This window comes from Capricornis sumatraensis, chromosome 22 (assembly GCF_032405125.1).
Source record: "Capricornis sumatraensis isolate serow.1 chromosome 22, serow.2, whole genome shotgun sequence".
Classification (NCBI taxonomy): Eukaryota; Metazoa; Chordata; class Mammalia; order Artiodactyla; family Bovidae; genus Capricornis; species Capricornis sumatraensis.
The window spans coordinates 24,045,162-24,072,574 of record NC_091090.1 but is presented as its reverse complement, the minus strand read 5'-3'; the positions used below and the strand labels follow the sequence as shown (position 1 = coordinate 24,072,574).

At 43.0% G+C, this 27,413-nt stretch overlaps 1 protein-coding gene across 3 annotated transcripts in view; it reads left to right on the top strand.

Annotated features, from left to right (window-relative positions):
* Positions 1-27,413, top strand: part of CLIC5 (chloride intracellular channel 5) — a 161,914-nt gene that overhangs the window by 30,717 nt on the left and 103,784 nt on the right. The window contains exon 1 of one of the 3 annotated variants that reach the window (XM_068960694.1): positions 25,771-25,833. The exons of the other annotated variants lie outside the window; for them this stretch is intronic. Within the exon in view, the coding sequence (XP_068816795.1) occupies positions 25,771-25,833 (63 nt within the window). Of the gene's footprint in view, positions 1-25,770; positions 25,834-27,413 lie in introns of those variants that run through there. 3 annotated transcript variants of the gene reach the window in all.

Sequence of the window (27,413 nt, the reverse complement as noted above, 5' to 3'; positions counted from 1 at the left end):
TGTGCCAGGCACTGTGCCATGTTTTACATGGAACCCCTCACAATCCTTGCAACAGCTCAATGAATTTGCTACTCTTTACCATTTGTTACTATTACCAATTTTCTAATATTGTCATTACTATTTTATAAGTGGAAACATGGAGGCACAGAGAAATAAGTACCCCCTAGTCTCACAACTTAGCAACATCTGTGGGCTTTTTACATTCAATCAGAAACCTAACTTTAGGTTTGAATGAATTCAAATAAATAGATACATACTTAGATCAGTGTGTGTGTGTTAGTCGCTCAGTTGTGTCCAGCTCTTTGAGAACCCTGGACTGTAGAGAACCGCCAGGCTCCTCTGTCCATGGAATTCTCCAGGCAAGAGTACTGGAGTGGTTGCCATTCCCTTCTCTAAGGGATCTTCCCAACCCAGGGACTGAATCCGGGTCTCCTGCACAGCAGGCAGATTCTTTACCATCTGAGACACCAGGCAAGCCCATTTAGATCAATACTACTAGATTTTTTACAATCTTTCTTTTGGCAATGGGTGGTGGGGGGGTGGGGTGGTCGAAACAAAATATTGTTTGGCTTTGAAAGCTCTTTCTAACCACTGTGAGAATAAAATGAGAGTTGGGATGAAGACTGAAAGAGAGGTGGTAAATGGACTCCAGAATCAGCCAGTTAGGGACCAGTTATTTGGAGTGAGGTATACCTTGAATTCAGTCATGACCCTTCCTAAATTAAGTCTGTTGAGCAAGAATGTAAAAAGGGAAAGGCATAATTCATAAACCTTTATTGAGCTCTATGCACATGTATTTATATTTTTTACTTTCTTTTTTAGAAGCACAGTGACTAAACACATAGTTTTGTGTGGGTCTAATATTGATTTTTTAAATATGCATAGTTCTTATGTTTCACTTTAAATAGTTGCATAATATTATTCCATCATCTTGATGTATCATTATTTGTTTAGTCATTTCCCTGTTGTTGAGGCTTTGGGTTGTTCATAGTTTTAAATAGCACTGCTACACCACTTCCTTGTGGCTCAGCTGGTAAAGAATTCGCCTGCAATGTGGGAGACCTGGGTTCAATCCTGGGTTGGGAAGATCTCCTGGAGAAGGGAAAGGATACCTACTCCAGTATTCTGGCCTGGAGAATTCCATGGACTGTATAGTCCATGGGGTTGCAAAGAGTCAGCCCTGACTGAGTGCCTTTCACTTGCACACCATTTCCAGATCATTTTTAATTTGGGAGATACTTTTCTGATGTATATTCCCAAGAGTTTAATTTCTGTATCAAAGTGTACCATATATCATATCTTCTACTATATATTGCTAGATTGCTTCCTAGAAAGACTGCAAAATAAATTACAAGGCCAATAGCATTGGAATTTTAATGCTTAATTTTTCTGGTTTATCCACAGAAAATGGTAATTTTAACATTTTTTTTGACCATACCACCATTATGACCACTATCCCCAACATCTCAGCCACTACCATCATCATCACGATAACCAACCCAAGCAAAAACAGAACCATTACTATCATCAGCTACAATGGTTTTGTCCCACAGTAACTCTTGTAAGTATATGATAGCCTCTCGTTACTGATTAGAAAACTGATGTTGACAGTTTAGGACCCTTGATCAAAACCCAGCTGAAAAGTGACAAGATCAGGATCCATGTCTGCACCTGTCTGACTCCAAAGCCCGTTCTCTGAACAGCCAATGCCTGTGCTTTGCTTAGTCCATGTACTGCGGTGTTTCAAAATTCTTTTGCTTTCATTTTTTCAGTTGCTGTTGAGTCTAAACATTTTTCCTTGTTGTGATTTATCGTCTTTATTTCATTGTGTGTAAACCCTCCATTTATTTCCTGTGACTTAATTTTGAATGAAAGCTGAATACTGATCTTAAATAATTAAATCGGTTTTCTACTTTTCTATGGTAAGGATTTTCCTTCAACATTTATAATGTATAATTTTCTTACTTACATTTTTTCTCTTTTAAGCCCTTTTGTTTTTTTATGTTCTTGTTGTTGACCGGTCACTTAGTCATGTCCAACTCTGCAACCATGCCGACTGCAGCAGGACAGGCTTCCCTGTCCTTCCCAATCTCCTGGAGCTTGCTCAGACTCATGTCCATTGAATCAGTTATGCCACCCAACCATCTCATCCTCTGTTGTCCCCTTCTCCTCCTGGCTTCATCAGGATCTTTTCCAATGAGTTGGCTCTTCGAATCAGGTGGCCAAAGTTTTGGAGCTTCAGCTTCAGCATCAGTCTTTCCAATGAATATTCAGGACTGATTTCCTTTGGGATTGACTGATTTGAACTCCTTGCTGTCCAAGGGACTCTCAAGAGTCTTCTCCAGCACCATGGTTTGAAAGTATCAATTCTTCAGCTGTCTAATTATATATTAAGAGTCAAAAATGTTTCTTCCTTTTTCAATTGGAAAGAATATGCTTATTTTCTTCTATTTTTCTTTTTATGTTAATCATTTTACTTCAACCAAAATTTATTATAAGGCGGGAATCTATTGTGTTCTCCTCACTGTGACTTGGTTGCCCCATGTAGTAAATAATAATTATTCCTTGCATTTGTGTATTCCATTTATCCATAGAATAAATTCTTATAATTTTATCTACTTTTGAAATATTTATTCTATACTATATTTTTGTTGCTTTTAATGCAATATCATATAGTTTTGGTAATTTTCACTTGTTTTATAATCTAAAAACTAAATCCTTTATCAATCCTTTAGGAAAAAATAAAATATTTTGATATTTTTCCTCATTTTTCTTCTGGAGGAATCTTAAAACCAGTATTTCAGATTTTATAAAATCTAAAACAAAATCAAAAATGTTATGAAGACTTAAATTGTTATCATATGAATAGAGTTTGTTATCTTAAGGATATTTGGCTTTCCATCCATGAATAAGCTTTAATTTCTTATTTATTCATAATATTCTTTTTTCTAAGATTTTTTCCTTTCAAAGAAATTTTCTCATTTGGAGTGAAATTATTATCTAAACATTAAGTGGTATTTTTATCACCAGAGTGAGTGTGTGTGTGTGTGTGTGTGTGTGTGTGTGTGTGTGTTAGTCAATCAGTCATGTCCAACTCTCTGTGACCCCCAAGGACTGTAGCGCACCAGGCTTCTCTGTCCGTGGTATTCTCCAGGCAAGAATACTGGAATGGATTGCCATTCCCTTCTCCAGAGATCGCCAGAGTACCTACTTTATAGCCTTATTATATTCGTCACCTAAGTATCAGGATACAACTAATTTTGATGAATTTTCCTTTTCCCAACTCATCAACTTTTGCAGTAACTGCAAAATCTAGGGAGGTAAATGGTTCAGATTCTGAAACAGTTTTCTGTATTACTTGAAAAACAGCATTCAAATTAGTAAAAACAATGACATCTTATTTAAAGCCAAAATATTTCAGAAAGGCAAGACCCCTAGATGAGCCATTCTAGGAGAGGGAGAGAAAGAGACCCCTAGCACATGGATTCTCACTCAGGTAAACAGCTCAGCCTGCTGTAGCCACGTTTTTATAACACAGTGATGCAAGAGTAAGTGAAAGTCACTCAGCCATGTCCAACTCTTTGCGACCCCATGGACTGTAGCCTGCTACACTCCTCTATCGATGGGATTCTCCAGGCCAGAATACTGGAGTGGGTAACCATTACCTTCTCCAGAGGATCTTCCCAACCCAGGGATCAAACCCAGGTCTCCCACATTGCAGGCGGATTCTGTACTGTCTGAACCACCAGGGAAGCCCACAGTGATGTGAACGGGAATTTTGATGCCAGTAAATTTCCCTTTCTCCAAGCTCCCTTCTTTTGCATTGTCCGGGATTGCCTCCTTTGGCAAGGAGTAGCAAGCAAGACTGGGCTGTAAGTTGGAAAAATGGTTCCAGAGAAGGGCTTCTGAGAAGTCAACCCACGCCACCCTTGTCTGCCCCCTTTCTCTCAAAGATGGAGTACTGTTCCTGAGTACTAAAGGAACCTGGCAGTATGATGTCCCACCTGGGTGGGCAGCACCTCTCCTAAAGGTAGGGTCATTAAGTTTGGAGACTAGATTTTGCAGTCACAGCAAAAATAGATGAGTTCAACATCCATTCATGTAGTCAAAAAATACTTTGAGTCTAATATTTCTTAACTATGGATCAAATATCTGGGCTTCAATTTTTTTTTTTTTTTTTTTTGTCATTGGTAAAACTGACAGGGGGAAAATGAAGGAATTTCACCAGGTGAGTTCCTGGTCCCGTTCACTTTAGAATTAGCATGTCAGATATCTAACTTCATTCCTGGAGGAGGAAATAGCAACTCACTCCAGTATTCTTGCCTGAAAATATTCCCTGGACAGAGGAGCCTGGTGGGCTACAGTCCATGGAGTCACAAAGAATCAGACATAACTGAGTGACTAAGCGCGCGTGCACACACACAGACACACACACACACACACACACACACACATACATACACACACACATGTCTAATATCACAGAATGGTTACCCCAAGGGGCTGAATCAGTTGATTCTGCCAAATAAAAAATACTATTATTTGTAAGTGAGCCTCTGAATACAGTAAATCCCGGACTCCATCTGAAGGTTGACCTCTGTCTCAGGTCTCAGCCTCTAATCCCAAGGTTCATTGTCACTAACTTAATCTTCTCCGTACAATTTCAGTATCTTTCACCCACTCAGCAATCTGCCTTTTGGTGTCTTCCTGTCCGTAACGCAGTACCAGTCCTTCCTGTGATTCTCCAGTTACATGGCCCCACTGTGCTTACAGCCACTCACGATGACCCATCCCTAGCACACACCCAAGATGAGCAAGGACTGTTTAGCAAACTGAGGGAGCCCTCTGACAGCTCTGTGGATGGTCCATCTGCTTACTTATTTAGTCCTTGTGTCTTCATTAATTTCTTAGTGGGCATAATCCATGTACCCAGGCTCTCAGAACTTTCTGCTCAGTGTTACAACTGAAGTTCTTTGTTCTGTCAAACTGGTCAAGCATGCCACTCAGTAGATAAACGGTGATCAAAAAGCTTGTGTTTTTGATTTTAGAACCAAACTGAGGTTTGGATGTCCATTTGCAATAGGGCTTTTTAGCACTGCTGTGAGTAAGGAATTGGGAGGAATAATTAATAGTTGTTAATCAGAATGACAGCGCTGTTCTTCTTTTGGGGGAGTCCCTTAAATATTCATGAGGGAAACAAAGGAGATAAAATATAACATCTGAAAAATATATTAAGACCTTCCTGGTATACACAAATATTGAATCATTGTGTTGTATATCAAAATTAAGATGATATATGTTATGTGTAAACTATATCTCAATACTTTTTTAATGTTAAGACCTGAGGTTAAAGTTGTTATACTAAGAATGGAAATTTTTTTATATTCCCTCCTCGCTTGTTCTTCAGTAGGAATCTTAAAATCACTTTTTCTGCTTTTATAGAATAAACTGTAGAGACTTCAACTGTTGTCTTATTTTTAATTTTAAAGGGTAGGCAAAATTTGGAGGGCAGGGGTTCCTAAGAATATGACTTCCTGTGTTATTTTCAAAACAAGTTATCATAACTCTTGTACTGCAAAACACATACAGTTTATATACCTTTTGGAATCCATCAATAAAATACTTGGTTTTCTGCGATGCCACTGAATTCAATCAACATCCATTCATTTATTTAATAAATACTTCCTGAGTATGATTCTAGCACTGGGGGTGCTCCATGGGGAAATAAAAGGAACTGTAAGACATCACTCTAAACTCAACAACATTGCAATCTTGTTGGGGAGGCAGATTTACAGAGCTTAAAGAAAACTAATAATAGAACACAGTTTAGGATTAAACAATAAGGGTAAAAATAAATAAATCACCAAATGCTAAATAAATGCCAAATGAAGCAATAAAAGTAACTCTGAGTTTCAAAAAGCATAAATCACCGTAGACTGAAAGGGTCAGAGAGGCTTCCTGATGAGGTGGAACTGGAGCATTTGAACTCAGGGAGGACATAGGCAAGGCTGTTTGAGTAGAAAGGACTTCTGAAAGTGAAAGTGTTAGTTCCTCAGTCATGTCTGACTCTTTGCAGCCCCATGGAATGTAGCTCGCCAGGCTCTTCTGTCCATGGAATTCTCCAGGCAAGAATACTGGAGCAGATAGTCGTTCCCTTCTCTAGGAGATCTTCCCAACCCAGTGATCGACCTGCACTGCAGGCAGATTCTTTACTGTCTGAGCCACTAGGGAAGCCCAAATAAAGGGCTAAAAAAGGAGCTGACTCTGACTGTGATGCAACCACTGGGTTGGTTGGTGCCCCCATCAGACAAGTGACCCTTAGAGTGACTTGACTAATTGTGCAAACTGACCAGTTACATCAGCCTAAGTCAGAATCCCAGGTAGACACAGACAGAGCACAGGCTTGATGTAAGGTAAATCAATACTAGTTTTTCAAACACAAGTCTGAGAGATTCAACGTCCAGAGGCAAATAGACCCAAAGAATGGTAGAGCTGGAGGCACTGAGAGGGGAGTTGAGGCCGAGTTACATCATTTAAAAGGAACTGAAGCATCAGCCAGGTGGTCCTTAAACAGTGCATTATTTAAATAATACATCTTAAACCAAATGACTGTACTTATCACTTAAAGTGCCTTTTACTTGAAGGAAAATATTCTGTTTCATTAGCTTGTCTTTGTTTTTTCTTCTTCCAATATTAGCCAAAAAGTTGAAAATTCCTGCTGGCTTTTGAGGAAAAGGTCACAGCTCAATACAAACTAGGAAAAAGGAGGTGACTGCTAGGAGCCAAGAGATCCGAGTTCTTGACCTGGTTTTGCCATGGGCGCCCTTCGAAATATGAGATCTGTCACTTTCTGGATTTGCTTTATACCCCACAAGATGGTGACAACATGGACCGCTTTAGCTATCTTCCAGGGTTATTTGGGTTTGAAGTAAGATTAATTTGAAGTAAAATTTTTAATGTGTTGAGGACCTACTTCTAATCAAGTACTTTTACATTCTTTATGTCATTTAATGCTGAAGGACAAGAGTCCACCTTAAATATGACTAGCCCTACTCATAGATAAGGAAACTACAAACTGGAAAGGTTAAATGATTCGTGCAAAGCCTCATAGCCATTGCAACCGTGATTCTCCCAACTTTACTGGTCACTCTTCCCTTTAACCCAAAGGACACAGTTTGAGCCCACACAGCATACCACACAGCTGGGAATTCCTCTTGTTCCAAGAAGATCTGAGATGGCATGGTGAAAGGTGAATTGCTGAAAGAAGGACTGAGACAATCCTTGAGGTGGGATTGTCTTCACACTGAACTGTCTGATGAAGCTACAGTAGAAAATGGGGGTGGGTTTCTAGGCTGTGACATGCAGTGCCTCCAGGATGGGCTACAGCTACCTTTTTTAAATTCCCCAATATGTTCACCAGCTCAGCTTGAAACACCCATGTTAGAATTGTCCTCTGACTCAGGGATACCTGGCCGGGAGGTCTTACCTTCATTCTGTGGGACTAAAAAGATTCTCTTAAAAACAGTTGCTTCGACTTTAGCTGCAGAGTCTTCCCACGTGGATCAGTGATAAAGAACCTGCCTGCCAATGCAGGAGACATAAGAGATGTGGGTTCAATTCTTGGATCCCATGGACAGAGGAGTCCAGTGAACTACGGTCCATGGGATCACAGAGGGTCAGATACGACTTAGCGACTAAAATGACGACGACTTTGGCTGCATGTTAGGTCAGCTGAGGAGCTTTAAGAATAATCCCAGTGCCCAGACCACAACCTATATCAAGGACATCAGAGTCTCCAGTGATAGGAAATGGGAATAAATATTTTGACAGGCCCTGAATGCAGCCAAGTTTTAGAACCACTGAGCCAGAGAACAGAAGAAAGCTCCCCCCAAGGGCAAACCTGAGCTTCTAGTGTTTTATGATCCAGATTCCCCAGAACAGGGAGAAGTTGCTCTGGCACCATCTCCATTAGTACATTTGATTATTTGCTTGTTTCTGTCATATTAGCAAGTGGAGAGTTGCAGTCCCAGGGCCCTATCCTTGGGTCTTCTTACTCTAAGATGCCACTGTTACCTTTAAAAACTAATACATAGCCTCTTGTATTGTTGTTATTATTCAACTTCGAAGTCCTGTCTGACTCTTTGTGACCCATGGACTGCAGTACTCCAGGCTTCTCTGTTCTCCACCATCTCCCAGAGTTTGCTCAACTTCAGGACCATTGAGTCAACGGTGCTATCTAACTGTCTCATTCTCTGCTGCCCCCCTATCCTTTTGCTTTCAGTCTTTCCCAGCATCAGGGTCTTTTCCAATGAGTTGGCTTTTTGCATCAGGTGGCGCAAGTATTGGAGCTTCAGCTACAGCCTCAGTCCTTCCAATGAATATTCAGGACTGAATATTTCCTTTAGGATTGACTGATTTGATCTCCTTATTTTTCAAGGGACCCTCAAGAGTCATCTCCAGCATCACGGTTCAAAGGCATCAATTCTTTGGTGTTCAGACTTCTTTATGGTCCAATTCTCACATCCTTACATGACCACTGGAAAAACCATAGCTTTGACTAGATGGACTTTTGTCGGCAAAGTGATGTGTTCAGTTCAGTTCAGTTCAGTTCAGTCGCTCAGTCGTGTCTGACTCTTTGTGACCCCATGAATCGCAGCACGCCAGGCCTCCCTGTCCATCACCATCTCCCGGAGTTCACCCAGACTCACGTCCATCGAGTCAGTGATGCCATCCAGCCATCTCATCCTCAGTCGTCCCCTTCTCCTCCTGCCCCCAATCCCTCCCAGCATCAGGGTCTTTTCCAATGAGTCAACTCTTCGCATGAGGTGGCCAAAGTCCTGGAGCTTCAGCTTTAGCATCATTCCTTCCAAAGAAATCCCAGGGTTGATCTCCTTCAGAATGGACTGGTTGGATCTCCTTGCAGTCCAAGGGACTCTCAAGAGTCTTCTCCAACACCACAGTTCAAAAGCATCAATTCTTCGGCGCTCAGCCTTCTTCACAGTCCAAGTCTCACAACCATACATGACCACAGGATAAACCATAGCCTTGACTAGACGGACCTTAGTCAGCAAAGTAATGTCCCTGCTTTTGAATATACTATCTAGGTTGGTCATAACTTTTCTTCCAAGGAGTAAGCGTCTTTTAATTTCATGGCTGTAGTCACCATCTGCAGTGATTTTGGAGCCCCCCAAAATAAAGTCTGACACTGTTTCTACTGTTTCCCCATCTATTTCCCATGAAGTGATGGGACTGGATGCCATGATCTTCGTTAGCCTAGCATTTTATGATCATCCACTGGGCTTATTCTCAAAGCTGGCTCTTCAGATGCCATTTAAGGGTCAATTGTTGATTGTTTAAAAGTTTATTCTTATTAAATATTTGGTGGTGATCAGTCTTTCTGGCTATTGTGATGGAATTCAGCACAGGAAGGACCATTCAGGCAAGGTGTCCCCTAGATGTGGGTAAATCTAAACAGTAACGCATCCATGGATAGAAATTTAAAATTACAAAGTGATGCTAGTTTTCTACGCTTTGGCATTTCTTTTCTCTTCTCTCTCCAGGGTCTGTGTGGGACTCTCAGAGTCCAGACTTGAAGCTTCCTGGGCTGATGCTGTCAGGACACAGGGTGGGTCTTCCTGCGTGTTCAGAATAAAGACAGGAAGCTGGGAGGGGAGCTGGAAAGTTCCAGTCCCCACACTCTCCTGTCCTCTCCCCTCTGCTGTGGGGACTCTGGAGCTTCAGTGGGCAGAAGAATCACAAGGGGAGATGGGGGGAGCTTATAAAACAGAGATTTCCAGGTCCTACACTTGGATTCAGTGTTTGCGGGAAGGGCTCAGAGGAACCCCCCCCCCCCCTTTTTTTCCCCAGAAGCTCCCTGAGTGATTCTGGAACAGACTGTCCTAAGAAACTCTGTTGGCCCTATGCCCTTCTTGGAAGCCTAGCCTTTGTGCTATTTATTGCCATCAACCTGCATTGTCCTTTGAAAATGCAAATGTGATGGGACCGGGCCATTGGCTAAGTTCCTTTGTGCTGTGTGCTGATGTGCTAAGAAGGGCAGTGGGAGAGTCTCCAGATGTGTTTATCCAGCGACCAAAGGAAAGTAGAATCGGCCAGTGTGACGGTGTCTGTGGGGGACGAAGGTCGCGAATCCAGGGCAAGGTTGTAGAAGAGGGAATTGGCTTCCGAAAGACAAACGTGAGAGACGAGGGACCCACATGGCCAAAGGGGGCTCTGACAGTCTCCTGACATGCCTGAAAAAAAATAATTCAAGCAACATACAAAGCAAAAACTGTAAAAAGTGAAAATGAAAAACTTCTCCCTCCTTCCACTGTTCTGAAATAATCACTTTAGTTTTGTGTGTAGCCTTCCAGACAATAATGTAATACAAATGACATATATTTTTACAAAAACAAAACAAATACATGTACTCTTCCACAATTTGTTATCTTTTTCTGTTTAACAGCATATCCTGGATATCATTCCCTGTCACGCTATCTACGTCTTTCCTGTGATAGCCTTCATTATGTGGATGCAGCTAAATGTATCCAATCTCCTTCTGGTGGACATTTAATTTGTTTCCAGTTTTTCCTTATTTCAGATAATGATGCAATGAACATCTTTGACTCAACACCGTTTACTCACATAAGAATTTCCCACCAGTGGCCCTGTTGGGTCTTTATATGACTCAAATTTGTTTTCAAGTTTGATGGATAACAAGTCCACCAAAAAGACTGTATCAGTTTATACCCCCTACTCAGATTGCATATTTATCAACAATTTTTATTGTGAGTCTTTAAAGCATTTTATTAACTGAATAAGAGAAAAAAAATCACTCGGTGCAATTTCCATTGCTCAGCTAAGCCTTTTCTTGTATTTATTAGTTCCTGGGTTCCTCTTTTTATGAGCTAACTGTTCACATTTTCTACCCAGAGTCAAGGCTCACCTCTGTTTTCACACATTGTGTTTTCTTATTTTCACTATTGCATCTGTGGGCAAAGAGTAAATACTCATGTGTTGAAAAGAGTAAATGTCATGGGCAAGGTGAGGGGCAAGGGAGCCCTCTTCCACTTAATCAAGATATCAGGGACTTCCCTGGAAGTCCAGTGGGAGAGAATCCACCTGCCAATGCAGGGGACATGGGTTCAGTCCCTGGTGCGGAAAGATTCCACATGCGAGGGAACAGCTAGGTCTGTGCACCACAACTACTGAGGCTTCGCTCTAGAACCCACGCTCCGCAACCAGAGAAGCCTCTGCGTTGAGAAATCTGCACACTGCAACTAGAGAGGAGCCTCTGCTCGCACTGCAACTAGAGAAAACCTGTGCGCAACAACACAGGCCCAGAGCAGAGCACAATCAGAACCAACAGCTCAGTATTTAAAAAGCACTGTTTATATTGCTTAAGGTGTAAGGCCGTTAAGAACCAGAGGAGCATCTTATATTCTGCAGAGCGCAGTGATGCCAGATATTACAGTCTAATGAGAATTTGTTGAACGAATGGACGGATAGATCCAGACATAAGCCACATGCTGGGCATGAGGAAACAAAGATAAGAAACATCACCCTGCTTTCTGAAATCCTGAAGATTTGTTGGGACTGTGCATGTGTAAGGTGCTAAGTAAGATGATGAGAACAATACAAAAAGGGATGAGATTTTTCCTGTACTTGAAGATCTTAGCTCTAGGGGGCAACAGATACATAAATAGTTTCAATGGAGTAGACCAAGAAGAGAGATTTAAATAATGGGTCACAGAAGCACAAGTTTAAGGATGAGAAAGAGTTTGCTGAGTGAAGAAATGCACAAAAGTATTAAGGAATGGGAGACAGGAAATAGCAGGGTGTGTATATGGGAAATCAACTATCGTAGGCTTCCCAGAATCTTTAGGGCCTGAGACCGTTGAGTCCAGATGGGCAGGCAGGTCATAATCCATCACATTGTGGTCCACACTGAGCCTCTGGAGGGTTTGAAGCAAAGGCTGGTGTGACCCTATAGGCCTTGTAGATGGCTCACTCCAGCACTGGAAGGAGGATGGACTTGATGGCAAGGGGGGTGGCTGGCCAAGGTGGAGTGCAATTGGGAATATTCTATAGCTGTTCAGGCAGGTGGCAATGCAACTGTGGCCATGTAAATAAAAAGTGGAGAGATTTGAGAGTAGGGATTTGGTGACTAATTGGATTTGGGATAATGGAGGAATTAAACAAAAATATGGGCTTGGTTTCTGGTTCGGGTGACTGGACAGATGATGATGTCACCAGCGGGGAAAGAAAATACAGGATAAGGAGAGGCTTGGGGGAAGATTATTTGTGTGGTGTTTTGGAAATGTTGACTTTAAGGAAACTGGGACGCCCATGGCATTTACGCAGCACAGTTACATGTTAGCACGAGGCTGTCAGGGATGAGATAAAAGCAGAGAGCTCAGATCTGGGAATAAAAGAAGGAACCCTGGATGGATAGGATGGGTAGCCTTGGGGTTCACACTAGAGACCTTCATGACCTTCACCCATGATTCACCCATAACCAGGCATCACTCCTGGAAGTTCATTGTCCCTCTGACAGCCCATCACACTGCAGATCTAAAGTGAATTTGGTTCCAGATCCTTGAAGCTCTTTTCCTTTCTAAAAAGAGTGGAGGAAGCTTAGTGGCTCATTCTTTGCTGTTGAAAGAGAGTGAGCTGCTCATGGATCCTTGTTCAAGTTTCCTTCCTCAGAGCTCAATTCTGCAGCCCAGCAGCAGGTTGCTCCTGGTGAAAGGAAAATTGGGGTTCTCTTTTTTGTGAGAAGATGGGCTCCCTTGAGTAACAAGATTGGAAATGGATGGCCTTTAGCCCTCGCCTGTCAACTGTATCCACATGAATTAATTTCTTGTTGAATATTTTTTAGTTTGAATGACCCAGAGCCTGACTTCAGGGGAGACATTGTACGGGATGAAGACATCAAAGTACATCAGAGAGTTCCAGGGGCCAGTGCTGTCTCGGGCACTGTGCAGTGCAGGCAATTTGCACGACTTATCTTACCTGTCTGGATCTGAGTTTCCTGATCATGTTAAAACAGGGATAATAAGAAAAGTAACTATTCTACTTTTCCTGACTGCTGGTATGATAAAATAAGAAATGCTTTTGGAGGACCCATGCAAATGTTATCACTGTTTGACGATGCCTGAGGGACAGCCAGCACTGAGTAGGTCTCTATCCACAGTCATCAAATAAACTGCAGGAACTTCACTCATTCATTTGCTCCTTAATCAGTTCATTTACTCAACAAATACCATTGGAGTACCTGTTCTCTGTGAGGCTCTGTGCTCATTGCTGGTGAAAAGAAGAGAATGAACGCCATGCGAAGATATGGATAACATTCAGTATAAGAAGCCAATCCGAAAAGGCTGCTGTATATTGTGAGATTCCCTCTACATGACCTTTCTGGAAAATGAAAAATGATGGAGACAGTCAAAAGATCCAGAGGCTCAGGAGGAGGAAGGGATGAATAGGCGGAGCACAGAGGATGCTTAGGGCAATGAGACGATTCTGTATGATATTACAGTGGTGGATACATGTCTTTATATACTTGTTAAAACCAATAGAATGTACCACACCAGGAATGCACCCTAATGGCAGCTATGGGCTCTGGGTGATAACGATGATCCACGTAGCGTCTCTGATTGTAACAAATGCAGTACTCTGGCACTGAATGCTGACAATGGGGAAGGCTGTGTGTGAGTTGGGGCGGGGAGTATATGGAAACTCTATACTTAGTGCTCAGTTTTTTAGTGAACATAAAAGTGTTTTTAAAAAGTCAGTTCAGTTGCTCAGTCGTGTTTGACTCTTTGTGACCCCACGGACTGCAGCATGCCACGCTTCCCTGTCCATCACCAACTCCCAGAGCCTACTCAAGCTCATGCCATCCAAACATCTCATCCTCTATCATCCCCTTCTCCTCCTGCCATCAATCTTTCCCAGCATCAGGGTCTTTTCCAATGAGTCAGCTCTTCACATCAGGTGGCCAAAGTATTGGAGTTTCAGCTCCAGCATCAGTCCTTCCAAAGAATATTCAGGATTGATTTCTTTTAGGATGGACTGGTTGGGTCTCCTTGTGGTCCAAGGGACTCTCAGGAGTCTTCTCCAACACCACAGTTCAAAAGCATCAATTCTTTGGTGCTCAGCTTTTTTTATAGTCCAACTTTCACATCCATACATGACTAATGGAAAAACCATAGCCTTGACTAGACGGACCTTTGTTGGCAAAGTATTATCTCTGCATTTTAATATGCTGTCTAGGCCGATCATAACTTTTCTTCCAAGGAGCAAGCATCTTTTAATTTCATCACTGCAGTCATCATCTGCAGTGATTATGGAGCCCCCCCCAAATAAAGTCTGTCACTGTTTCCATTGTTTTCCCATCTATTTGCAAACAGATCTTCAAATGTCAGCAAATGAGAGCTGTGGATATGTGTGCACAGTGTGAGCAAGTTTCTTCCCTTTATATTGTTTTGATATTTTGTCTTCATCAGTGACAGGTGCATGCAGAGCATCGGTACTGTTCATTATGCAGACAGAACCCCCTTCGGCCTTATTCACCGCAGGGTAAATGATCACCCAGTGGTGAGCAGCTCCGCCTGCTGGGAGCCTCCCAGGATGGGGGTGAGGGGTGCTGAGCGGTTTCAGCATCCACTTGGCTGGATCCACACCATCCCTGAGACCAGACGGAAGGAGCAGAGGAGTTGGCCTTGACTGGTGAACGTGGCCAGACCATTTTGGTGTGGCTGTTTTGCATCCCTCTGCCCTTTAATTTGATGACTTCCCATGGGGAGCTGGGTGCGGTGAGGAAGACAGAAGTTAGGTCAGCATTTGTCCCTTTGGGCCCTAAACATTGAGAGGCTCAGTTAAGGGCAATAAGTCTGGTGTCTAGTGACGTAATAACCCTGTGCTGTGTTGATGGAGGACCAGTGATTGGGTCCATATTCAGCTCTGTTTACTCAGAGACTTGATTTTATGAGAGGAAGAAGTAACAATGGTTGAGTTTACAAGATTCCAAAAGAGCAAGGTAAAAAAACAACAACAAAAACCAGCATGAGTTTCACTGTAATTAAATCAATTTCAATGCATTTTTTAAAAACATAGAATCAGTCAGATAAAATATCAGCCTTTAGAAGTGGGTTTACCATCTTCCCCATGGTATGCATACGTGCATGCTAAGTCCCTTCGATTGTGACTGCAAAATCGAAGTCTGCAACCCTACAGACTATAGCCCGCCAGGCTTCTCTGTCCATGAGATTCTCCAGGCAAGAATACTGGAGTAGGTTGCCATGTCCTCCTCCAAGGGATCTCTGAGACCCAGGGATCGAACCCGTGTCTCTTATACCTCTTCCGTTGGCACTTGGGTTCTTTACCACTAGGGCCACCTGAGAAGGCCACTAGCCTAGTATAGAGGCAGCCAGTGAGCAGAACCAAGTAGGAGGGATCTTGAGGTGAAAAATGGATATTGCAAAGGAGTCTTAAATTTATGTCTGTCTTTCATATAGAGCTGTATTTCAAACCTTTCCAAAGTATATTTAACTGAGGAAATTATGCATCATTACAGAGCAATACAGACAGTGATTGGCTGCAAATTCTATATACAGTCAATGGAACTGTCGTTATTTCTTCATGCTAGAACTTTGTACTGAATGAAAATCTCTGGGCAGTTTCCACTGCAAGGCATTGAAATTACAATGGTTGCATAATATAGTTACTAGGGAAAGATAAAAACGTGACCCTACTGTATTACACAAGGGATAGCATGGAGAATTTCGAGCTAGACCTTCGGTTCCTCAACATTAAATGCTTTGTTCTCTTTACCTCAGGGCCTTTACACATTCTGTTCCTTTCTCTCTTCCCTTCAGTCTTCACATGACTGGCCCCTTTTTATCAATCACATCTGGGCTTAAATGTCACCTCCCATAGAGGCCTACCTCAGGGACACCTTACAAAAGAGACTCCCTTATTCCTCCCTGTGATTCTTCAGCATGGTAACCCAGATAATATTGATCATTTTTTATAACTATACACCTATTTATTGTTTATATGTTTATTCTATTTCCCGCCATGAATTGCAAGACCCAGCACGCGAGGGCTATGATCAACTGTTCTGTTCCCCAAGGTACATCCAGTGTTTCCAAGAGTATTTGGTGTCTAATAAGCAGTCAATAGATAAAGGAACATGAACATGAAGTAACCCTGGCTGTGGCTATTTCAATGGAAGAGGACGCATTTATGAATCAACTGGTAAAGATTCAAGTGCTGTCTACAAAAATGTAGGAAATGAGCATCTTTTCTCAATATTATCAGATCTACTTCAATTCTGTGTTCTTCGGGGTCCCTGGTGACTCAACAGTAAAGAATCCACCGGCCAGTGAAGAAGACATGGGTCCGATCCTTGGGTCAGGAAGATCTCCTGGAGGAGGAAATGACAATCCACTCCAGTATTCTTGCCTGGAAAATCTCACGGACAAAGAAACCTAGCCAGTAGTCACAAAGAGTCAGACACAAACTTAGCAACTGAACAACAACAACAAACACATTATATCTACTCAACTAGAAGGGCTGAAGAAGGGGAGCCCCCCCTATGCACACATACACTTGTGTTAGGTGCTGTGAGTTCTCTGGGACAGAGGCTGGGCCTTTTTCAAAAATTCATCCTCAGTATTAAAGGCAGTGCCTGGCACAGAAAGGCCAACAAGGGCTTATTTGCTGAATTTAACTAAAGTGAGATATTTGAAGTGCTTTCTGTCTTCTCCCTGGAAGAAAGAAATTGAAACAATTCAAGGTAATACTCTAGGATTTTTCTGTCCAAGCTTTGTGGGAGTAGGGTTAATCTTCCTGGCAGATTATAAAAGGTTGCACAAGATTGGAGAAAATACATGACAAAAATAGAATTAAATCTTCCCCTCTAAATGTAGATTAAAGAGAATCACTTATTACTGTGCTGCAGAAATAAATTTCTTCTGTACCTGCTTAGCTGTGACCAGGTAATTATGCACAGAAATATTATGTTCTATTTCTCTGAGTTCCTCAAGTAGAGAAAGAGATATACAAGGAAATATATGGGAAGAAACAAAATACTCACATACATATACATTCCCAGAATTCTAGGAGAGGAACTGACTTTTATTGCTCCTCCCACTTTTAAGACAGCTGATGTTTGAAATAATAGTGTTATTTGTTCAATCATGTCTGACTCTTTGTGACTCAATAGGTTATAGCCCCCCAGGCTCCTCTGTCCATGGGATTTTCCAGGTAAGAATACTGGAATGGGTTGCCATGCCCTTCTCCAGGGGATCTTCACGACCCAGGGATCAAACCTGGATCTCCCAAGAATACTGGAGTGGGTTGCCATTTCTGCCTCCGAGGCATCTTCCCAACCCAGGGATAGAGCCCACAACTCCTGCTTCTTCTGCATGGCCGGCAAATTCTTTACCTGCAAAGCCATCAGGGAAATCCTTAAAGATAATAATAGCAACTCATTTTGATCAATTCTGCCTATTTCCAAGAAAGAACTGATAATTTTCCCAATAATATACTTTGTCTTTCAGAAAATAGTTCTTTATGTAGCTTAAAGAGCTGATACGATGACAAGGAGACAATCAAAGGATGAAGGCCATCGAACATGGGTCAGGGTAATCACAGGGTACAAATTCCATTCTTTATCTGGGAACATTGCTTTTTGAATGTTCTAGTAGCTAATCTTCAGCCTTCACTTCTAAATTGGACATTTACTTCCTCTTTCTGTCTCTGTTTCTCTCTTCCTCTTTCACGTTTCTGTGCATTTAAATACAATAATAAAATAATTAAATAGTGCTTAGTTATTGAGGTCACTAAAAGCAGACTTTTGGGAGTCAAGCAGATCTGGATTCAAACCCCAGCTCTAGAGGTTTGTGGTTGGTTTCCTGACTAACCTACGTGTATCTGCTTCCTATTCTCCTTACTGAGAGTAGCTATCTTGTTAAGTGAAAGATCAAGTGAGAAACTGACTGAAATGTAGCACTGCCTTATAGACAAAAGGGCTCTTTGTCCTTTGTTTATGCATTGGTCAGTATGTTGGTTGCATTATGTATATTCCTAAATAGTATTATTTAAACTTTGCATCAGGGTCTTTTCCAAGGAGTTGGTGCTTTGCATCAGGTGGTCAAAATATTAGAGTTTCAGCATCAGTCCTTCCAATGAATGGGTATTTTTTATTCTTGGTTACCTCTTGGTCCCTATTTCTTTTTTCAGCTTATGTCTGTGTGTCTCTTACGGTTCCAGAGACCCCAAATCCAGTCATTCCTTATTTAAGATCAGCCAGTCACTGATCCTACCATTTCCATAAGCCATTTCTAAATCTCTATCAGTGTTTCAATCTCGTCCAACAACATCATACTTCACATACTTAGTAAATCCTGGTGGTTAAGAAAATAGGCTTTAATGATGGAGAGAACTGGGTCAGAGTACCAGCTATGTTGTTTATCATTATTTCTGTGGCCTTGGACAAGTTCCTCACCTCTTTAAGTCTTTGCTTCCTCATTTGGAAATGAGACTAACAGCACTGCCTTGGGTTATTATGAAGATAAAGTGAGCTGGTAAGAGATTTAGCGTTCTCACACATGGTGGTCTCTTAGTACATGTTAACTAGTATTACTGTTACAGAATCCTTTCCTGTGTTTCACCTAAAATTTAGAATAATTATAAAGTCTCCACGCAGGAAGGCCCATTTCACTAAAGTTAGCCTTTGCATGATATGAACAGAAGTCCAAAAGGTGGAGGAGGATGTGAATAAAGAGGCGCCAGTTGTTTATTTGGGCTTCCGTGGTGGCTCAGGTGGTAAAGAATCTGTCTGCAATGCAGGAGACCCGGATTTGATCCCTGGGTTGGGAAGATCCCTTGGAGAAGGAAATGGCAACCCACTCCAGTATTCTTGTCCGGAGAATCCCATGGACAGAGGAGCCTGGCAAACTACAGTCCATTTGGTCGCAAAGAGTCAGACACAACTGAGCAGCTAAAAGAACAACACACAGTTGTTTATTAATTAATTCCATCAACCATTATTTAATGAGCATGTACACTGTACTGGGAATATTATCAGTTTGTTTGCAAGTTGATAACAAGGGGCCATTATGTTCTGTGGGTAGTGCAAAAGAGGATTCTTGTCTTCAAGGAGCTTTAATCGTTGTGAGAAAGACATGACTCAACCCTTGAAGGAATTCCATGGAAGGATAGTGCAAGCGCTAAGACTGTCCATTGCTCACCGACGCTGCATTTTCTCAAAGGATTCTAGAAAGAGAGTGGCATCCCCAAAACCCTGGTGGAAGGATGAGTAATGAGCCAACCGACGGGATAAATGACAGTTGTTGACAAGGACTCTTGGCTTCAGCCCAGCCTACTCCCTGGCCTCTCCCATTGCTGAGCACAGGTAGGCAGACTGCTGTGAGGACAAAGGTCACTGGCAATGCGGGGCACACCCAAATGTTAGTTTATAAAGGAACAGAACTAGGAACCCACCCCATCCTCCGCACAGCTCAACCTGTGACCTCATGCAAGTGGAAGGACTCACCTCTCTCTGGCTACACTCACTTGGTCCTCCCACAAAGACACAATATGACTGGTGCTTTTGGCAGCTGTCATCAAAATCTGCCAGTCCCCTCAGTTTGAAACCAAAGCCCTTGAGATTATCCAAAAGATCCTCTGTAGAGAATGTAAGGATGAAAGAAACGGATTCCTATGTAAATAGCTACCTTGGGCAGAAAGAGTGGATTCAACTAAATATCATTAGGTACCTAAAGGTTTGAGCTTGAAACTAATGATATACCCTGGCACTGGGTAAGATATTGATATCCTTGTAAAGATGATCGTTGTTTCATAATAATTTATACACTTTTTATCTTGTAAATATTGCTAGAAGTTTATAAATTGTGTTGATCTTTTATAACATTTTTGGCACCAGGGACCAGCTTCGTGGAGGACAATTTTTCCATGGACCAGGGGTGGAGGTGGGGTTCCCTGATTTTCTTGCTTTGTGTTTAGCTGGCTATTCTTTTTCTAATTTTTTAAGAGAGAAGTTTAGATTATTGATTTGAAACCTTTCTTCTTTTCTAAAAAGAACACTTCTCGTATAAGTTTCTTCCTAAGTACTGAATTACCTGAATCTCACAAATTTTGATAGATTCTGTGTTCATTTGTGAGCTCCCCTGGTGGCACAGTGGTGAAGAACACACCTCCCAATGCAGGAGACCCAGGTTCAATTCCTGGGTCGGGAAGATCCCCTGGAGGAGGAGATGGCAAGCCACTCCATTACTCTTGCCTGGAAAATCCCATGGGCCGAGAAGCCTGGTGGGCTACAGTCTATAGAGTCACAAAGAGTCTGACCTGATGAGCAACTGCAGTGTTCATTTGTAGTTAGTTCAAAATATTTTCTAATTATTTTTGAGGCTTAATTTTCAAACATTTAAGGGCTTTCCATATATCTTCAGTTCAGTTCAGTTCAGTCACTCAGTAGTGTCCAACTCTTTGCAACCCCATGAATCGCAGCACGCCAAGCCTCCCTGTCCATCACCAACTCCCGGAGTTCACTCAAACTCAGGTCCATCAGTATTGGTCTAATGGATTATTTTATGGCCAGAGAATATATGTGGTAAGATTTCATTCTTTTTTAAAAGATTAAGGTTTGTTTTGTAACCCAGAATATGGTCTATTAGAGTGACTGTCCCATGTGTACTTGCAAATGCGTGTATTCTGTTGTGTGGGAATGTTTATTAGGTCAAATTGTTGGATAGTGTTACTCTTATGTCTTCTATACTCTTGCTGACTTTTTGTCTTCTTCTGCTATCAGTTTCTAACAGAGGAGGGTTTTAGTCTCCAAATGCAATTGCATGTTTGTCTTTTTCCTCTTTCAGTTTTATCACTTTTGCTTTATGTATCTTGAAGCTCTGTTATTAGGTACATACACACTTAGGGTTGTTATAGCTTTTGATGACTTGACTCTTTTATCATTATGTAATATTCCTCTTTATCCATGATGAGTTTCTTTTTCTGGAGTCTATTTTGTTTGGTGTTCATATAGTGACTTTCTTTTGATTAGCAGTTGCGTGGTATTTTTTTCCCATCTGCTTACATTTGAAGTGAGATTCTGTGACAGCACATAGTTGGATCTTAGTTGGTTTGTTTTTAATCCAATCCAAAAATCTCCAGCTTTTAAAAGTATTTATTTATTTGGCTGTGTTGTCAAGTTTTAGTTGCAGCATGTGGGATCTTTCTTGGGTCATGTGGGATCTTTCCTTGTAGTACAGATTCTCTAGTTGTGGTGTGTGGGCCCCGGGGTCCATGTGCTGCCATACATGTGCCCAGCTGCCTGTGGCACATGGGATCCTTCCAGACCAGGGATCAAACCCATATCCCCTGACTTGCAAGGCAGACTCTTAACCTCTGGACCACCAGGGAAATCCCCGATCTCCAACTTTTAGTTGTGTTTAGACCACTTAAATTTAAGTATTGAAATGGTTAGATTTAAGTGTGCTATTGGATGCTTAGTTTTCTGTTTGCTTTCTTTTTCTTTCCTCTTAGATTATTTGAGTATTTCTTGCCATTACACTTTAACTTACATATTTTTTTTAAACCATATCTCTTCGTGTACGTTTTATAGCTGTTGTTTAGGAGTGGTTACCATATGCATACCTGACTTTTCTTAATCTGCTTAGAGTTCATAGTTTGCCACTTCAAGTGATGTATAGAGATATTACAGCTATATAAATTCCTTTGCCTTCACGTTTATGTCATATAATTGAATACGAATATATTGAAAACCCAGTCAGATAAAATTTTTTATTTCAACCATCATACAAAAATATGAGTGTTACACAGATGTGCACACCATCCTTTCATTGGGGCCATTCTCATCTTCATTGTGTTACTCCAGTTTTAGTATTCGTGCTGCTAAAGTGAGCATTGAATATGTTTTTGAAGTGCTTGCCTAATAATGATTTATCCAAAACTTGCAACAAGTTTGTGAAACTATGATTACTAGAAGTACAGTCTATATGGTCAGAGAAGTGCTTTTCTCTGAAGAAAGTTAGAATTGCCTAACCAATTATACTTTAATGTAAAAGGGTAGTCATTTTATTAAAAAAAAAAAAGAAGTCTTTTTATTGTGAAATGAAGCAGAATGTGGAGTTAAAAACTAGAAATAGGCCAGAAGTATTTTATAACCAGAGAAGAATTTTTTTTTATTAAATGAAAGTTTATAATATCAAAACTATCAGTTATCTACAGGGATGTCCATATGGGAGGTATCTAGAAATTAAAAGGGAATTGTTCCATTTTTCAGTAGGTGGTAGATATTTGGAGAAGACGAAATAAAAGCTAACTCTCAGACTTCCTTGGTGGTCCAGTGGAAGAGAATTCACCTGCCAATGCAGGGGGCCACAAGTTCGATCCCTGGCCCGAGAAGGTCCCACCTGTCTCGGCGCAACTAAGCCCGTGGGTCACAACTTCTGAGCCCGCGTGCTGCAACTACTGAGGCCCATATGCCTAGAGCCTGTGCTCTGCAACAAGAGAAGCCACCACAATGGGCAGCTCGAGCAGTGCAAGGAAGAGTAACTCCCGCTCACAGCTAGAGGAAGCCCGTGTGCAGCAACAAAGACCCAGTGCAGCCAAAAATAAACTAAGTAGAGAATGTTTTGTTTAAAAAAATCTAACTCTGCTAGGTTTGGGATTAGGGGGAAATAGAGGTCATACCACATATTGTTAAGCTCATAGCCAAGAAAATAATCACATGTGTAAAGCATCTTCACTCAGGAAAAAAAAAAAAAAAGCCCCCAAAGGCACTTTGGCATAAAATGTCATTTACCTCTGTCAATTACTATTGTAAATATTGTCCATGGTCCAGAACAGGGAAGTGATGAGTCTGTGCGGCACGCAGTGAAGGTAGCTGTCTCCCTCTGTAACCTTGTCTTTCCCAGAGTATGCAGTCACTGGCCTGGAATGCACAGCTGTGAAGGTGACAGCTAAAGGCTTCAGTGATGTAAGCCTGAAACCGGGGAGGAGAGCAATTAAGCCCCACCTTGATTAAGCTGCAGGATACCATGAGGGTTGCAAGTCGGGCTGGCGACTGTTTCCTTTGGTGAGCAGGAGACATTTGCACTTGGAGTTTATGGGGAAACAACCTGTCATAAATGGTGGTCAGGACACCTTGCCATCTCCTCTGCCGATCAGATGCCTGCCATTCAGGAAGTTGCTTCTGCTCTATGAGCTCTTTCTTTCTGGCCACTCCAATGATGATGAATAATCTCTCGGCAAGCTGATTTACATAGCCCTTTCATCTACCCAATTCGTGTGGCAGTCTGAGTTTTTCTTTACATGGGCATATTATCCTGAAACAGATTTTAATCTCCATTAAGACCAGCACAGTGCCTTTGTTTCCCAAAGTGCCTTACCCAGTGTGCACGAAGTTTGAGAGAGGTGATGAGAATAGTTGAGCCTGATTCCATCATTTCCTAGCTGAATAACTAGGGGCAAATTACTTAAATATTAATAAACATGCCTCAGTTTTCCCACTTGTAAAATTGGGACAATAACACTATCTATAAAGATGAAATAAGATAAGACATGTAGAGTATTTAGCATTTTTTGCCTGGTACCTAATAAGTACTGTTACTTATTTTTATTAAGTGATTAATTTTTTTCTTAGAAAGTCATGGGACAAATATGTATTTATAAGTCAGGCAGGACAGAGCACAGATAGGATCAGCTAGAAAAGGCAAAGAACACAAACAGAAGTTGACCAGATTCCAGATACAAAAGACTTAACACCTGTTTTTAAAAGAAACGGGGGATGGGAATGTAAATTGGTACAGCTGCATTGGAAAACCCGCTGGCAGTGCTTATTCAAGAAGAATATTCTAATGCTCTAGAAACAAGCAATCCCACTCCTGAGTATACAGCCAACAAAAAGTGTCTATGTATTGTGAAAGGATGTTTGATAGAATGTTCATAGTAGCCCCATGGAAGTCATTAACTGAAAGCTATGCAAATATCCATCAGAGGGAGAATGGATAAATAACTTGTGGCAACAAAAATGGGTGGTTTCCAACTACACACTGCAGGATGGATAAATCTCACCAATGCAGTGGTGAACACAAAGGAAGCCAGACACCAAGGAGTGTATACTATGCTTGTTGTAAGATTCCAGGCAAAACTAACCTGTGCTGTTATTACAAGTCGGGATAATGAGTTAACCCCAGGTGGGTGACAGCCGTGAGAGGGAAGAGAGCTAGAGAGGAGAGACCAGGATGAGCTTCTGGGTGAGCAGCTAACATTTTACCTCTTTCTCTGGTGCAGGTGTCATGGATGAGTTCAGACTGTGAAAATATATTGAACTGTCCACTTATGATATGCATATTTTTCTATAGGCATATTCAGTTCAGTTCAGTTGCTCAGTTGTGTCGGACTCTGCGACCCCATGGACTGCAGCACTGCAGGCTTCCCTGTCCATCACCAACTCCTGGAGCTTACTCAAACTCATGCCCATCGAGTTGGTGATGCCATCCAACCATCTCGTCCTCTGTCATCCCCTTCTCCTGCCTTCAGTCTTTCCTAGCATCAGGGTCTTTTTCAGTGAGTCAGTTCTTTGCATCACCTGGCCAAAGTATATGGACAGTATAGTCCATGGAATTCTCCAGGCCAGAATACTGGAGTGGGTAGCCTTCCCCTTCTTCAGGGATCTTCCCAATCTGAGGATCGAACCCAGGTCTCCTGCATTGCAGGAGGATTCTTTACCAGCTGAGCCACAAGGGAAGCCTATATGGGTATTTTATGCCATTAAAAAAGGAGAACAGAAATAAAATAAAAATAGAAAACCAAAAAAAAAAAAAAAAAGGAGAAAGCCAAAGAATAAAACAAAACGGAAGAAGGGGAAAGCAAAACAGCCCAGAGGTTAAAGGACACGGATCCTGACCTGGCTGGCTCGCCTCTCTACCTTACACAGCACCCTGGCCTTCCCTCCCTCCCCCTCTCCCAGCCCTACTCTAACCTATCCCGCACGAGGATGGCAAATGCAGTTTCCAGGGTCCTTTCCGTTCTCTTCCCGGCTCCCCATAGCTCCTCCCGGCTCTGAGCATCCCTAAGGCAGGAAGGGGGTTTCCTCCTGGAAAGCGCTGGTAGGAGAGTTAACTTGGAGGAGCTGACGCTTCGTTAAGTGAACCGTAAGGCTTAAAGCCATCTCTTTTCTGTCTCATCCTCGCCCGCCTCCTCTCACACTTCCTCCCCCTTTACCTTTCCCAGAACATCCTCCTATCCCAGCGGTGCGGTAGCGGCGCTGGTCCGCGGCGCGCCCGCGGGGCCCGGGGTGCGGGGCGGGGGCCGCGCTCGCCCGGAGCCCCTCCCGCCCGCCGGGTTGACCCCGCCCCGCGGCGCCGGCTATTTTGGGCGCGGGCGGCGGCCGCAGGATCGCTGCCCGGCGCGGATCCTGTGACACCTCCCAGCGCGCGGCACTTGTTGCTCCCGGGACCTGCCGCCCATCCTCGAGCCCACCTTGTCCGCCTCGTCCTCTGCCCTCTCCTGGCTTCTCTCTTTCCGTGCGATCGCCCGGAACATCGATCCCTCAGGCACCGCTGTCACCTGCTGGGGAAATAGATTAAAGACACTAGAAAAATAAACGCCCTCCGTAGGCCCCCCGCGCCTTCCCCGGGCAGCAGCAGCGGCAGGAGCGCTGGCCCGGGCGCCGCAGAGGTGGCGCCTCCCCGGCCCGGGACGCTGGCCCCGGGCGCCGACGGCATGACGGACGCGGCGACGGCTAACGGGGAAGACCGGGACCCCGAGATCGAGCTCTTCGTGAAGGTAGGTCGGCGTCCCAGCGCCGCCGCACCTGCTGCGCCTCCAGCCGGGATCGAGGCTCACGTGCCCCGGCGCCGAGCGCTCTGGGACGCCCGACCTTCCCCAGGGAGCGCAGCCTCGCCCTGGCGGTCCCTGGGGTGGCCTTTCTGCAAACCCGAGCCTCGCTTCGGGGCTCCCGGGCGGGATGGAGTCAGGTGCATTCTGGCAGGTGGCTGTCTTCTCCGAGAGTTTATCAAACCTGCCGCAGGACCGGCGATCACCCTGCCTAGGCGCAATTTTGGTTTGCCCTGAAGGGGCATCTTCGGGTGCAGGGTGAGGGCAGGAACCTGGCTGGACCCATGACGATTTCTTCTAAAAAGGCGGGGGAAAGGAAGAGGGGGAAAAGAAAGCATTACTAATAATATGATCTTTGGCAAAGTAGAAATAACATTTCTTAAAACCTCCTTTCTCTCTTTTACTCTATTAAAAGAAAAGCAAAAGGGAACAAAGATGTGTTCTTGTTCTGTGATCTGCAAGGCGGAAAGCAAACACTCCACTCGCCCACATTATTATTAGTGCCATAAGCGTGTTTCCGCGGGGTTGTATCAGGAAATGCAAAGGGTGACCTGAGGCAGACTGGGAGGAGGGGGCACGGGAGGGGGGAATTCATCAAGTCCCCTCGCTCCCTGCGCCGAAACAAGTCTAACGTCAAAAGCTGCTACTCTTCCTTTGCAACCTGGAGGAGGAAGGATGAAGGCTGATGCACCGTTTCCCGGTCCTCCAGTGTAATAAGAAAGAAACATTTGATAGGTCCTCCAGAAGCCGAGAAACCTGAGCGCAGAAGAGTTGTCTCCAGGGCGGTGCAGAGTCGCCAGGACTTGGGGGAGGGGCAGCCGCCGGCAGGCTGCCTGAGCGCTGAGAACTTTCACAAAAGGGGGAAAAAACCCAAAAAAACCCAAACATCTTAGAATGCAGTTTCCCTAGAAATATACAGGTAACTAAGAAGGGAAGAGAACTTGGTGCCTGTTCTGGCTGAATTTAAAAGACATGTATATTTCCCTTTATACATGGGGAAATGTATGGAAATATACATGCCTTTTAAATTTGTTTGGTCAAACAATCCTTATCTACAAACTAAATACACAAATAGATTTTCGCAGGAAGTGTAAGATCTATATGACACTGATAGCAACCTTTTGGTCTTCGGTAATTTTTATTTATTTTATTAAAAAATAACAGATGAGCTGTGACTTATCTTACGCTTGAAAAATACTCTCAGTTGGCCCAGCCTACCACAAAGTTTTGTTAAATGTTTCGGCTGTGCTTTACGTTTGGGGGGTTATTTTGCAAAATTATGCATAGACATTACATTTGGTTTTTAGTAAGACAACTTTCCTGGACCTATTTCTCTTCCCCCAAATGTGGCTACCTACCATCACTGTCACCCTCATTTGGTTTCTGGGACTCCTCAGGGAAGGATTTTCAGGCTCTCTGGCAGACCCAGGTAATGAAAGAGGTCATATCCTCCCAGACTGGGTAGTGTCAGACTCAGAGCTGGCCGGGGCTGCCCTGACCCCCGGCATCCAGGCCTGCGGTCTAGGGAG